We start from the raw sequence: 15,359 nt of genomic DNA on the forward strand, positions 1-15,359 counted from the left end.
GTCAGGAGCCAGGTTGGAGGGGCTCCCGCAAGCCAAATCTGGAACAAATTGAGCAACAAATTAATTAAACACAACAGTCAGGAATCAGTAGAAGCGTCAAAGTCCCTGTTAGTAAACAGATGGGCAGCCAAGAAGGGCGGCCCGTGTTAGGCAGTGCGGTGCCGAGCAACTTCGGGCGCTCGGTCTACAGCCGTCATGAAAGTAGAAATAGCAAGGCCCATCCATGGACATCGAGACCGTGGCAATGGGTGGGAAGTGGTGAGGCGACTCGGTTGCCTGCTCTTAAACTGTGTCCCCACAGAGTGCTTGTTATTTGCAAATGAGAAAAAAAAAATCCCGAAAACAGCAGTAATTATATGGTGGAGGAATCCAGCACCACACTGACAGGGTAATCACAGCAGCCTTCAGGATGACTGTGCACCTGCCAGGCGCGTACCACCTGTGCAAGCTTGCAACCGCGGGCCTGTGTTCCCACCGAATGACAGGGCTGAGGAAAGTACGGTGCAGACGGGGCTAGAAATTATTATGGAGGAAAGCTGGGCTGTCTGTGGGCTTTCTGTTTAGTGTTTTGTTTTTCTTGTGTGTGTGCCTATTTTTTCTTGTTTGCATTGTTTTGGTTTTCTTGAGACAGAGTCTATGTGGTCCTGGCCGTCCTGAAACTCACTTTGTAGACCAGGCTAGACTCAAACTCAACAGAGATCCGCCTGCCTCTGCCTCCCCAGTGCTGGGATTAAAGCACTCACCACCACAGCCAGCATTATTTGCGGGGGGGCTTGGTGATTGATGGTGAGAAGGAGAACACACCATAGCATGCCTGTGATGGTGAGGACTTGGGGATATCAACTCTGTGCTTCCACCATGCGGGCTCCTCCGTTTGCCAGAGGAGCCGTATCATCTGCCACCTCGTGTATTGGAACTCAAGTCAGGTCATCACTACCTACTTTCTTTGACAAAGTGCCCTGGGTGTGTTTTGAGAAAGGTCCTGTTATCTTTGGATAAATTGAACAGGTGGTAATTTGAAACCTGATGCCCACGTTCTACACATAAGCATTTGGGACCCAGAGCTGTGACAGGAAAGGTTGGCTCTGATTCCTGAGAACACCTAGCCTCTGTTTGACCATCCAGAGCACTCCTACAGGCGTGTGACACAGGGGACGTGGTGTGGGGAGGCCTGATGATGTCAGACCTTGAACCAAGGTAGCCATGAAGGGCTGTTGTCCTGTCCAGGATCTCAGCAGTACTGGTCTACAGGTGGGTGGAAGGAAGCCCGGAACATCCTGGATAGTTCTGCTTTAGGGACTCCTCAAGGGCACATCGCCTCAAGGTTTACGTTCCCATACTTTTTATCTGTTGGTGGATATTAAACGATTGTGAATAGCTCTCCTGTTCTCTCCACAGAACAGGATTTCAATCTATATAAGAATAAAATTGCGGCTTATATGGTGATTCTATTTTTTGAGATGCCTGATCTAATTGCCCCCATAACTAACCTGCTGGTTTCGAAACAAGGTCTTGTGTAGCCCAGGCTACCCTCAGACTCACTGTGTAGTGGAGTGATCCTCCAGCCTCTGCTTTCTAAGTGCTGAGATTACAGACACAAGCCTCCATGGCCAGACTAGATCCTCATTTATTAATGCTTTTCCACATATGGCTGACCCCTCCCTCAGAAATGGGACCCCTGAGCTGAGCCCGTACATGGTGGTCCATGAGCAGCAAGCTCATGCCGGCCCTGCGTGCTGACAAGTCTTCTTGCTCTGTCTTCTTTCCCAGGCTGCTCGCTCGCTCACACCCCTGTAACCTGTCCCCTTTCTCTCCAACAGATGTGCCTGTGGAGAAGCTGGCCACCATGCCAGCTCTGCGCGTCATCAACCTGCGCCTCAACCCCCTGAGCGCCGAGGTGCGCGTCATTGCCCCACCTCTCATCAAGTTTGATATGCTCATGTCTCCAGAGGATGCCCAGGTCCCTCCGCCTTAGGACACACCCTCTGCGCTCACCCAGCAAGGGACGAAGGCTACTGGCCTGCCAACCTGAGAGGAGGGAAGCCCATGGGAGGCCAGGCTTGGGGAGCGGGGTGGGTGGGCCAGACAGCATACAGTGGGAGGGGACGCAACTAAGCCAAGATAAGGTAGCTTAGCACTATAGTGAGCCCTGGTGCCCCAAAGGAAGGAGGCTAGGCGAGTCTAGAGCCTGGGCTGGGGGGGGGGGGGGTCACAGCTGCTGTGCTGACCTAGGTAGGTTTCTTTCTCTCTCCAAGCTCGGTTACTTGGGAGGAATGGTACTGGAGAGCCTTTCCTGCTTGGGGCCCCTCTGCGGTTCTGCCTCCACGCCGCCGTCAGACACCCTCCAGGCTGGTGGATGAGCCTTCTATGGGTGTTTTATGGACCTTATGATCTGGTGTGAGAGCCAGTCACCACCCTGAGAAGAGACCACCTCTGACTCTGTCGCCTTCTGAGGACTGAACACAGCCCTTCTTCTAAAAGATGCCCTTCATGGTGCCGTGTCCTGACCATCAGAGTGCCTGGACTGGTTGGAGCCTGAACTGGAGTTTAGATGCCTACATCCTATGGTTGGGTCCTGTGGCAGGAGTGTCTATGAAGAAACCTATAGACATCTGGCTGGGGTACAAAGGGTCAGCTCCAGGGAGCTGGGAAGACAAGGGCAGGAAGTTTTATGAATGCTTATCTGTCCTTCCCTGATAATGGCCCGGTATAGCCAGGCATCATCCCCAGGTCCACAGGAGATGTGGCCCAGAGAAGACAAAACCATCTTCACCTGTGACTTTGACCTGAGGTCCTTAGGTGAACTCCTTCACCATGGCCTCTCTCTGGTAGCAACCTGGTTGCCTTGTCTTGGCCCTATACCACCAGCCTCAAGGCTATCACCATAATCACCAATGACCTGTCATCTCAAGGACCTTTGTCTGTGGCCTGGTGGGTAGCCAGAGAATAGGGTGGCTGTCCCCAGTCTTCTCAGAACTGTGGAATTTCCCAGGAGGTGGCTGGGCACTTTATCCCCTGATAAGGCCTATACTTGGGGACATCCCTGCCCCCCTCAATCTCCATGTGTCTACCTCCTCACCTGAGCAATTAGGCCTATCAGCTACCCCGGCCCTGGCTGGTCTATACCTTTGTGTAGGTCTGTGAAGGTCATGGAGGCCCCAGGGCACAGGTAAAGCTGGGCTACTTTGTCTCCAAGGCTTTACAGTATAGAACTGGCACTGCTGCTTAGAGAAGACACCTGTCTAGAGTTTGTCTGGGTCCCTGCCCTCTCACAGTGCTCCTGGCTCTTGGTAAGGATGCCATAGGGGCACTGCTGGTACCACTAAGGGCTGTGTATCCTGAGAGAAACCTCGCTCATTCTGCTCTCATCCCAAGGCCAGCCCGCCAGATGAGGTGTCACAGGCCAGACAAGGGCTGGGTGCAGCCCAGACTGACTGGCTTCTCCCACCCTGTGTCCCTTGTTGAAGAAGAGAGGGGCTTCTCTGGGGTGTAAGAGGGATCCCATCGTTGGAGCCTGGCAACTCCCAAGTGTGGACAGACTAACACCACCGTTCTGGAAATGCGGCCTCTGATGGTGTGCATCTGTCGGTCCAGCACTTGGAAGGCTAGGAATGCAGGGTTGTAGGTGTGAGGCCAGCCTGTGTTGCACAGCGAGAGCCTGTCTCAACACCACGACAGCAGACAAGAGAGAAGAAAAGCATAGAGTGTCTGATGTGGTAGTGCCCACTTGGAATCCCAGCCCTCAGAAAGTGGAAGCAGAAGTGTCAGGAGTTCTAGGCCAGCCTCAGCCAAGAATAAAGCGTCTCTGGGCTGTGTGAGATCCCGTCTCAGTCAAGTAAAAGGGAAACTAAAATGCAGGTTCTCAGGCCTCACACTGGTTCCCTCAGTGGGGTCACAGAGGGCCTCGGTAGCCTGTATAAATAGAGACTGCTTGTTTATTTCCCTGCCATTCAGGCCCAAATGAAGATATGTTAATTACAACCCTGTTTAGCTCAGGTTCCTTATTAACTAACTCTTACATCTTAAACCATTTCTGATCATCTATGTATCACCATGAGCCTATGGCTTGGTAAGGGTATGGCAGGCGCCTTTCTCCTTCTGTGAATACATGGTGTCTCTCTGACTCCGCCTACTCCATATATATATATATGATTTCCTGCCTGGCTCTATTCTGCCCTGCCATAGGCCCAAAGCAGATTCTTTATTAACCAAAGGTATTCAGAGCATACAGAGGGGAATCCTACATCGTGCCTGGGCATATCCCAACACCACACACACACACACACACACACACACACACACACACTTCCATGGATTTGAGTATATGCTTAGCCTCCACTAACAGTCCTGGAAGGCCCTTAGATCATTTCTCAGTCTTTGCGTCACTGGGATGGTCGCTATAGTGATAACCAAATGATGGTTAGGTGTGCCCTGTCATCCCACCCCACCTCTGGTTCAACCTGCATACCAGTTAGGGTTACTCCTGGAAGTTGTCTGTGCTGCCTAGACATTATGACCCGGCCTGTCTGGGCAAGCTTAGTCAGAAACCTCCAGATCCAGGCTCAGAGAGTGAGGAAGCTGTTCTTTTCAGTCTGCAATAAAGGATGGATGTGTTAATCTCATCTGCCTGGGTAGTGTTTGGTTTTTCCTTTTTCGTTCTTTCCCAGTGTGTATGTGTGATATTTGATTCATCCCACCAGCACAGACTCTGGGGGTCGGGGTCCGGATGTCGTCTGTCCACCTTTGAAGTGGGGGCTGGTACTGGTGAAAAAAGCTTGAGTTACAGAGTTTAGTTCTCAAAGCATCAGCTGCTAGTCATTAGATCAGCTGGGCCTGCCTACTGAGTCCTTCAGGGTGAGCTGTGAGCTGTGGATGTTCCCTCAGGGAAGGAGTTGGAAAAAAAAAAAAAAAGTCATTAGATCTAATATCTGAGATGTCAGCCGCTCCCCGAGCCATCTGTATGCAAGTCTGTAGGCTAGGGAGTGTTAACTGAGAGTCTTCCATTGGTACGGCTACAAGGAAGTCATTGTCTATGCTGTGTAAAGACTTTCCAGTGAGGCTTTTTTTTTTCGGGGGGGGGGGTCACCCACACTCCTATAAGCAACTCCTCACCCAGGCTCTGTAAAGGAACTCAATAAACTCATTGCTTCCCCAGATTTAACTTTGGTGGAATCATACTTTGGTTTGTCAAATTCTCAAAACCACAAAGGAGAGGAAGCCACATTGGACCCTGGTGGTGATAGTTGCATGCCTTTAATCCCAGGCAGAGGTAAGCAGATCTTCCAGAGAACCCGGATTGAATTCCTAGCACCCACATGACAACTCACAACTGTCTGTAACTCCAGGATCCATCACCTTCACACAGACACATATTCGGGTAAAATACCAGTGCACACAAAATAAAAAATAAAAGGCTGTATTGGGGCAAGCACACACGAGTGTACAACCTGCAGCAGTGCCCTGCAGAACAGTGGGATGGGTGTAGACCTGCAGAAGGCTGTGTCTTCAGAAGAATGGTCAGCTCATGTTCCAATTGCCCTTACTAGTGCAGACATTGTTACTCAGTCCTCCGGGTCCCCGGTTTGCTGAGCAGAGTCTTGGACTGGGATAGCAGGATACTGGCTAGAAGTGCAGCGACTCCACTCACCCTGGGGCGCAGCTTCAGAAACCCAGGTTTGGCTCCTGCTCTCCAAACCCTCCCGATGGCTTTGATAGCTTTGATGTTCCAGCTAGAGAATTGCTGTTCTGGATCCAGGCCTTTTTTTTAAAGTTGGACAACTTGAATTGACTTGAAATTGTAAAACCAGATACACCACGGCTTTTATTGACTAGACACAGAGCGCCCAGCAGGTACCAGGCTTATTCTGGTGGTTAACGTGTTTATCCCTTCGTGCTAATCTCAGCAGTTCTGTGATGTGCAGAAATCCCTTCCTCCCTCCAAGCCTTGGTTCCCACCTGCAAAATGAAGGGGCCGAACTAGGAGAGTCCTGAGGAGCTTTCTGGAATCACACAATCCCCGTTGCTTGGATGCTAACGGTTCTGCTATTAAATGTCCCCTGCAAAGCAGGCCTTTCCTGTCAAATGCCAGCCTTCAGGATTTCAGCCAGTGACCTGTGAGCAGGTCCTATAGCGAGCAGGTCCTATAGGGAATTTCCTCTGAGGGGCAGACTTGGAGTTTTTCACGTAGACAGGAAGCCTTGGTCAAGACGGTGATTACAGCTTAGTTTAGGACTAAATGGTGGACTGATGAGCAACCGGGCCAGACCATGATGGGGAAACCCAAGGAAACAGCTGACCTGAGCAAGTGGGAGCTCACTGATAGCAGACTGATGACTAAGGAACCTGCAGAAGACCCAACTAGGCCCTCTGAATGTGGGTGATAGTTGTGTGGCTTGGGCAGTGTGTGGGGCCACTAGTAATGGAACCAGTATTTATTCGTAGTGCATGAACTGGCTATTTGGATCCCATTCCTTATGAAGGGATACCTTGCTCAGGCTAGACACAGTGGGAGGGCCTTGGTCCTGCCTCAAGTGAGTGACAGACTGTTGACTCCCCATGGGAAGCCTTACCCTCTCTGAGGAGTGGATGTGGGGGTAGAGTGGAGGGGAATGGGAAGAGCGGGGGGACTGGAGGAAGAGGGAACTGGGATTGGTATGTAAAATAAGATTGTTTTGAGAAATTGAAAAGTAAAGATGGGTGGACTGGACTTGCCCTGGGCTGCGGTGGTGCGTGCCTTTTAATCTCAGCACTGGGGAGGCAGAGGCAGACAGATCTCTAGTTTGAGGCCAGTGTGGTCTACAGAGCAAGTTCCAGGACAGCCAGGGCTACAACAGAGAAACTCTTGTCTTAGGGATTATTTGGGGGATTGTCGCTGCTGTTAATACAATTCGACACTTGCATTAAGTGACTCTGAAAGTTTCTAAGTTGGACAAGAAGATATTTGTTGCTTTTATTTCCTGGGTAGGAGGTTCCTGAAAAACAGCTGTGTTGAAGACGACAGAATAATGGGGTTCATGGAGATACCACAGTGTGGGACCAGAAGGTGTAGATTGCTAGTTTCCCCCGAGAAGAACATGTTGGACCCCTAGAATCCGGCTTCACAGCTACTCTTTCACTGAAATGTGCTTATCTCTTCTCAGAAAGCCAGTCAAGAGATTGGAGAGTTGACATTTACCTCAATAAGAGTCCTGGGAGAGGGGCCAAGGCCAGGAAGAGCAGGCGTAGGATTAGAGGTTTGAGAGGGAACGTTCTCAAACAGCCAGACCATGTTTTCATTCTCTGGTTAGGGTCTCCGGCTAAACAGGCCAGACCCATCCCTAAGAAAGGAGACACGGGCTGCCAGTGCTCACGCGTACCCAGTGTCCACTTGTCCTTAGAGGGGACTCGTTTCAGATTTTTTAAATGATTTGGTGTATGAGTGATTTTTTGGCTCCGTGTATGTGTTTGTGTGAGCCTGGTACCCAGAGAGGTCAGAAGGGGGCATCAGAACCCCTGGAACTGGAGTTAGGGATGGTTGTGATCCATTAGGTAGGTAATTGGGATCACACCTGAGTCCTCTTCAAGAGCTACAAGTGCTCCTAACAACTGAGCCCTCTCTCCAGCTCCCTGTCCCCAAGGGACTTGTGTTTCCTTGTTTGCTGTGGCAACATCACTCCCTCCCAGCAGACAGGGCTGGAGGGGTGAGCACACGTCCAGGAAGCATCAGAACCAGGGCTTTAGGATGGGCTCTTTCTTTGGCTGAGCCTGGGCCTCCTAGGAGGCCTACTTGCATGGAAGCGACCAATGGCTTTCTCCAGATGGCATGATCCTGGAAAATGGTCTCTCCAAGCCTTTACTTCCCCATCCAATCAGCAGACTAGCTCACACAGCACAGGTGGGTGCATCTGTGTTACCCACCTGCCATGCCCTGATACTCCTTCTCACTGCCACTTAATGCCCACCCTGTGAGCAAAGCCCTCGGTGTCCAAGCAAGAACATAGCTCTTGTTACCACAAAGAACTGCAGGCCATAAATCCATGGGACACATCTGGAGGCTGATGAGGAGCCTTTCTTCACAATTCAGAAGCCTACAAAGCTATAAACACAGCACCCGGGAGGCTGACGCAGGGGGATTGTTGTGATGTGGATCCCAGCCTGGGATACAGTGTCAAAACCGTGTTTGAAAGAACAAAAGCCAATCAACCTATGAACACCCATCTGAGGATTGCTGAGGGGGCCGTGTGATGAGGCAGTGGAGGCCTCGACAGCAGCCAGCTGGAGCTCACACTGTTCCAGTGAGCAAAACCAGATCCCTTCCCACAGAGGCACCCATACACCGTATTTCCTGTCAATGGGGAACCATCTAAGACAGGGTACCTTCCAGGATAAGCTCCAAGGGCCCGTCTCACAGTGCAGAGTTCACAGAGGGTGTTCATAGCGCAGTTGCTGTAACTGACACCTGCTCAGAGCACGGTGAGATCAGGGGTAGTACAAGGGTTAGTTAGTATCAGATCTCCAGACTGGTCTAAGAATCAGGGGTGGCAGCTGGGTGGCGGTGCTGCACACCTTTAATCCATGTAATCCCAGCACTTGAGAGGCAGAGGCAGGTGGATCTCTGAGTTGTGGCCAGCCTGGTCTACAGAGCGAGTTCCAGGACAGCCGGGGCTACCCAGGAAAGCCCTGTCGGTTTCAAAAAACAAAGCAAAACAAGAATCACGTGGGCTTTCTAAGAAGCAGAATCGTAGGCCCACCTGAATGGCCAGACCGACTCTGGAAATAGGGTCATGCACCTGAAAGAGTTCCTCCTAACCATTCACACAGTACTCAGAGGATCCTTCTAGATCCTAGGTCATTCCTGCTCCAACTCCTGAGTGGCTCTGCATTTCCTTCAGGGGAAATCAAGGGCTTACAAGGGTATTTTAGACCAAGCACCTGTCAACTTCTCTAGTGGACTGCTAGGACACGCCCCCAACTCCCAAGTTTGTCTTTATCCACAGAGCGTATCTCCTGCTCTGTAGCCACTGAACATTTTATCTGTGCCCTTTATTTACACTCACTAGGATCTTAGTGTTGGTTTCCATAGCTTCCCCTCCCTCCCGTCTCCTGAGCAATGCCCAGCACATAGTCGGTACACACTGCCCATCCGCCAGTGGCTGAATAGGTGCGTGGCAATGAATCTCAATGTTTGAGAATTGGGATTTTGAGAGAATTGCTCATGGCCAGGGCCACTGCCAGCTCAAGGTCAGGTTCCACATTAAATTTCCATGCCTCTCACCAGGGATGTTGGCTCGATCAGCACGAAATTCCCCTTGCATTGGTCTTCCTAGACCCGCACACGCACAAGCCATAATATTGTGGCTGGATTTTGTCCTAAGTGGAGCAGCCAAGGGTCCATATGTGCAGCCTGAGAGAGGATGGGCAGCCCCTGTGCCTTAGCACTATGCTCCCTGTGCCTTAGCGCTGTGCTCCCTGTGCCTTAGCACTGTGCTCCCTGCCTGAGGTCTCACTGTTAGGAGATTGCTGCTTTCCATCCAGCTTCACCCTCTCCTGTCCCCTAGTTCCACCCCTGTCGAGATTGACAGAGTCACGGGCCTAGACCAGCCAGACCCTTGCTACTTAAAGTGTGGTCCTCAGCCAACAGCATCAGGAGAGTTTGTGTGTGTGTGCGTGTGTGTGTGTGTTAAAATGTGGTACAACGTGTGCTTAGCATGCTCAAGAGCCTGGGTTCAAATTCCAGCATACAGGCAGACACAAAAAAAGCAGTGTGTTCCTTCTGAGAATTTGCCTTCCACCACCGAGATCTGCGTGTGACATGTGGACACAGATGTTCTGTTGAGGCTATAACAGCTGGCTTGAAGGTCTCCTCCCCCTCTCCTCCCCCCACTTTCTCCCCCTTCCCTTCTCCTCCTCCTTCCCCTAACCTTCCTCTCCTCTCTCCTCCCCTTCCTCCTCTCCCAGCCCTCCCCTCTCATTCCCCTGGTCAACCTCCATTGCCAACCTCACTGGATTTGGAGTCCCTAGTGGGCACATTTCTGGGCATGTCTAGAAGGATTCCAGAGAGATTTACCTTAGGAAACAGGACCGACAGAAATGGTGTGGCGTGGTACCCTGGGCTTGAATCCCAGGTTGAATAAAAAGGGAAAAAAAGAGAGAGCATCTGAGCAGCCACGTTCATTTCTGTTCTCCTTGACTGTAGACGCTGTGACCTTACATCCTTGCAGCCTTCCCCATTGTGATGACCTGGAGCAACTGGAAACCCGAAGAAACCCTTCCTTAAGTTGCTTTCATTCATTACTTAGTCACAGCATTAAAGAAAGTAATTAAAATAAACCCTCCCTCCTCCCTCTCTCTGTCCTCCCCCTCCCCTTCCCCCTCCTCCCTTTTCCCTCCTCCTCTTCTTCTTCCTCTTCTTCCTTCTGTTTTTTGGTTTTGGTATAAGGTCTCACTTTGTAGCCCAGGCTGACCTGAAACCATGGCAGTCCTCCTGGCCTTAGCCTCCTAAGTGCTGGGATTATAGGCCCAAGACACCGTGTCAAGCGGGGGTTCTCTAACTCTATACAAATTAAAAGTGTATGTTTGCTTTCTAAGATTTGTACCCACCAGAGTGACCAAAGTGCCGGAGAGATGGCTCAGCAGTTCACAGTGCTGGCCGCTCTTCCAGAGGACTCAGGCTGAATTTCCAGCACCCCCATGACAGCCCAGAAGGAGCTGTACCTCCTGTCCCAAGGGATCCTCCCCCTTCTTCCAGCCTTGGCAGGCACCAGCCCTGTGGTACACAGACACACATAAAGACAAAGCACCCGTACACATGAAATAAATGATTCTTTTTAAGTTTAAGGTCAAGGAGTTCGAGGTCAAGCTGGGCTACATGAGACCTTATCTCAAAAATACAATTAAATCTAGAAATAAGGGCCAGGCAGTGGTGGCACATACTTTTAATCCCAAAACTTGGGAGGCAGAGACAGGTAGATCTCTGTGAGTTTGAGGCCAAACTGGCCTACAAGAGCAGGTTCCAAAGCTACAGAGAAACCCTATCTCAAAAAAAAAAAAAAAAAAAAAAGACAGCGAGACTTAAAAATAAATAAATAAAAAAAAATAAGGTAAAGTAAGTTTTGAAATAAGGTAAAAATATCTGTGACTTGTCAAGATTCCAGTTGCTGTCAAATCCAGTTGCCACCACAACAGGGGATACAGTGACAGTTGTGTATGGAAAAGACAAGTGGAGTGCTGCAGGCTTGTGATCTCGGCACACAGGAGGAGGCAGGAGGATGACAGCTTTTTCTTTCTTTTTTTTAAAGACAGGGTTTCTCTGTGCAGCCCTGGGTGTCCTGGAATTGCTCCATAGACCAGACAGGCCTCAAACTTGGAGATCTGCTGACCTCTGCCTCCCAAGTGCTGGGCTTAAAGGTGTGCACCACCACCGCCCAGTGAAGGATGACAACTTTAAGGTTAATGTGGTCTATAGAAATGAAGCCAAGAGGTAGGCGCTTAGAGGATGGAGCATGTAGCCAAAGTTACTTGTCATGGGGATGCTCCCACTTGGAAGAGGAACTGGTTTCCAAGCTCAGGTCGCTTGACTAGAGTCTGGATCATTTCAAATTAGTGTCTAGGTAAGTGGCTTACACCTAATCTCTGGGAAGCCTGCCATCCCAGAGAGCTGTCCTGGTTCTCTAAAGCCTGTGATGTCCTAGAGATGGACTGAGTCCTTCTTGGCTTAGTGCCCTCCCCAGAAGCCCTCGCTGTCACAATCTAGAGTGTGAACCCCATCCTGAGAACAGGACTTCTCCAGGTGTCCCCAGTCTCTCAGAAGATTCTGAAAAGCTAGGCTCAAGGATGGAGGCTGAGGAGCTCTCTTTTGACCAAATCCTCACATAGAGATGGGGACACTGAGTTCCCGAGAGACAATGTGCAAGAAGCCAGTGTCAAAGCTGGAAAGATGAGACTCCCCAGCTTTCTGGCTGCCTGTTTGGGTTCTGAGGCCTGCCGTGGACTTTTCTAGGCTTTTCTGTCTCTCTTGGTGGCTGCTCTCCAGCTCTGCAGCCTGATGGAGTCAGCCATCTGAGCCTTCTATTGTCATTTATAAATACAGAGAAAGGCGCTGACCCGCTTCCTTGGGGAGAGTTTGCTAATAAGCATTTTAAGGCTTTTAGCGTGAAACACTCCTCAGAGGCTGTTTCCAGGCTCTGGGAAGACATCCCACTCCTGCCTGGGCCTTACTTAGCCTCTCTGCGGCCACCCTGGCCTCACTGTGCAAGGGTAGCCTCCCTCCTCCATCAAACAAACACTACAGAAGTCAGCAGCGTGGGGTCTGATTCCCAGGGGCCGCATTCTCACCATCTAAAGAGATCCCTTTGCCCTTACCCTAAGGATGTTGAGTCTTTTCAAAAAGGGCAGCTTCCTCCATAGCCTTCTTTGCCCCAAAGACTCCTGTTCATTTCCAGCCAGGGAGGGAGACTGTCTCCCACTGGAGCCACAGGAGAGGTGCCCCATAGGGCACTCTTTGGCTTCATGCCAGTTCTTCTCCTGAGCGCTTACCAACTCCGCTGGGCATCTTGGAATATGCTTCCAACCCTGCTTAGGGAGAAGGAGTCCACATGCCGAACCAGTCCAGACTGTGTGTGATCCATCAACACCAGCAAGGCTCTTCAACTGGATGGATACTGGGACAGATAGCACAAGCTATGGCAAGGGCTCTCTGCCCTTAGGGAATGGTACCTACTCAATGAATGTGGGTCCCTCCATCCTAACCCCAGCTGACTGTATTTGAAGGATAGGGCCCTGATTCCCTATGGATAAAATGAGTATAAAAGACACAGCTGTTATCCCAGCACTTGGGAGACTGAGGCAGGTGGAGTTTAAACCTGAGGCTAGCTGGGCTGCACAGTGGGATTTTTGTCTCAAAAACAAAGAAGAAAAAGTTTTAAAAAGAGCTGGGGAGGTAGCTCAGTTGTTAGAACGCTTGCCTAGCAGGACGTAAACCAGGTATGGTAGCACACCCCTGTAATCCCAGCACTATTGGTAGACCACCCCTGCAATCCCAGCACTATTGGTAGCACACCCCTGCAATCCCAGCACTATTGGTAGCACACCCCTGCAATCCCAGTGATGGAAGGATTAGAAACCCCAGGTTTCACATTGAGGTAGGGTCCTCAAGGCTTGAGACATGTTGAGGACCAGGCCAAATGGGTTATCTGAGACCTTGTCTCAAAACAATAAATAATAAATAATTTTAAAAAGCCACAAGAAAACTCTCCCCTGCCTCCTCCCTTTTTCAAGACAGGCTTTCTCTATGTAGCAGCCTCGGCTGTCCTGGAACTAGCTCTGTAGATCAGGTTGGTCTCAAACTCATAGAGATCTGCTTGCCTCTGACTCTCAAGTGCTGGGATTGAAGGCATGCGCCACCATACCCAGGTAAAGTAAGCTTCTTTTAACATACACACACACACACACACACACACACACACACACACACAAAGAGAGTAGGGAGGCAGGCGTGTGTGTGTGTGTGTGTGTGGACACATAAGAAGCTAGTGACAGAGTCCTGAGAAGTCAGAAAGACTGACCACAAGAGACACGAGATGGTCTGAAATCTTTATCTTGGATTTACTAGTTTCCAGAACACTATAACATACATTTCTATTGTGAAACCATCCAGCCTGTGGCATTTTGTTATACGAGTCTGTGGAGAGGATCAAAGGGGAGAGGGTCGTGGAGCAGCTTGGAAGACAGGCACAGAGACGACAAGGACTGCAATGCCACCAGTGGTTCTCGTTCTGCTCTGTGCCAGAATTGCCAGGGAGCTCCACACACTTCTCGTCTCCTCCCCACCCCAGACGTTCCAATTTAATTGGAATAGGTGTTGTCTGAGGGAGGGAAACAGTGAGCCTTAAAATCTTCCAGTGGTTCCAAAGTTCAGGGAAAGTTTAGGAACCACCAACCTAAGAGCTGTGCGCGAGGCTGAGAGCTGAGAGCCGTGGATGGGGAAAGGGATGGCTGATGGGCAGGTGAGGGAGGTGGACAGAAATATCAGGCGGTGAGCACAGCACAGGGGCAGGCAGAGGGACAGAGAGGAGCTAGATGCTCAGTGAGAGGCATGTACCAGTGATGGGAGGCAGAGGCAGGAGAAGTGGAAGGGACAGGGTCATCAACAGAGGTGCTCAGGTATATATCCGCTGGTCCCTGCAAGCCTCAGGGAGATGTGAGCAGGGTGGGGTGCAGACAGTGACACTAGGGACATGTGAACAGGGTGGGCCACACTCACCATTTCAGAGGATCGAGGGGGCTCATCCGGTGGGTGACTCACAGGTAAGCATATCTTTTGTTGTTTTAGAGGTTGGGTTTCAATTTGTAGCCCAGGCTGTCCTGGAACATGCTGTGTAGACCAGGCTGGCCTCAAACTCAGTTTGTCTGCCTCCTAAGTGCTGGGGTTAAAGGAGGTCTGCACCCCCACTCCCCGTGTACTGCTGGTACCTCTAGTCCCCGCCCCCTTGTGATTCTAATGTGAGAGAAGGATTGAGTACTATTCTCTAGAGATTTCAGAAGGCATAAAAGAGAACAAAACCTGAACTCCTGATACAGGAAGGAGCGGTCATTCATTTTCTTTCATTGGCCTTGAACCCGGGGGTCTTCATCCACACTGTAGATGTATGATGTTGTCTGCTGGGTGTCTGTCAGAACCTGGGGATGGCCAGGGCAGTGCTCTCCAGCCCAGTAAGGGGGCCTTAACTGAGTACCTACTATACACTGGGCAGAAACGTACACGTCTGCTTCCCTCAGAACCACTTCACAGATGCAGAAACTCAGGCTCAGTGCAAATAAGACACTTGCCCAAGCGTATACCTCTGGAGAGTGCCTGGTCTACGAGACCATCAGACATCTTGTCCCTTGTTCACTGAGAAGACCTCCCAGGAGTGCTAGCTGTAGTGAAAGCGACCTCTTAGCATCTTCAGGAGGGGCAGAGTCCTGGACATCTTAGTGGGTGAGTGCGAACCAGTCCGGGCTCGAGCCACGTAAAGAGTGGGGACAGAGGGTTGGTGCGTGTCCACCAGCGCTGCGGCGGGCACCGCCCGCACTTTGGAGGGTGCGGGTCCTGGGGAGAGTTCGCGGGGGAGGTGCACGGGGCGCTCTCTCTCGGCCACACAGGTGTGCCGGGTGCCATGGAGACGGCGCCGCGCCAGCCCCCTCCTTCCTTGAGACCCGGGAGGCGCGGGGCGGGCGGCAGAGTCCGGCGGACCACAGCACTGCGAGGGCGCTGCACCCGGGACCCCAGGGAGTGAGCGCCCCCTTCCCAACTGCTAGCGACCCGGTGAAGCGGGGCTGAGGGTAGACCACTCATCCCTTGTGTCTCTCTGCCCCAGCCCACCCACCCGAAGGTGCCCGCC

At 51.2% G+C, this 15,359-nt stretch overlaps 1 protein-coding gene across 2 annotated transcripts in view; it reads left to right on the forward strand.

Moving 5' to 3' along the window:
• The window catches only part of Lrrc20 (leucine rich repeat containing 20), a 101,856-nt gene extending 97,057 nt beyond the window's left edge, over window positions 1-4,799 (forward strand). The window contains exons 5-6 of one of the 2 annotated variants that reach the window (XM_057751141.1): window positions 1,821-1,897; window positions 2,256-4,797. In XM_057751141.1, the coding sequence (XP_057607124.1) occupies window positions 1,821-1,897; window positions 2,256-2,360 (182 nt within the window). In that variant the 3' untranslated portion in view covers window positions 2,361-4,797. Of the gene's footprint in view, window positions 1-1,820 lie in introns of both variants that reach the window. The other variant, XM_057751142.1, reaches the window with a different exon arrangement.
• Window positions 4,800-15,359: the final 10,560 nt, after the last annotated feature.

Source organism: Chionomys nivalis, chromosome 19, assembly GCF_950005125.1.
Source record: "Chionomys nivalis chromosome 19, mChiNiv1.1, whole genome shotgun sequence".
Classification (NCBI taxonomy): domain Eukaryota; kingdom Metazoa; phylum Chordata; class Mammalia; order Rodentia; family Cricetidae; genus Chionomys; species Chionomys nivalis.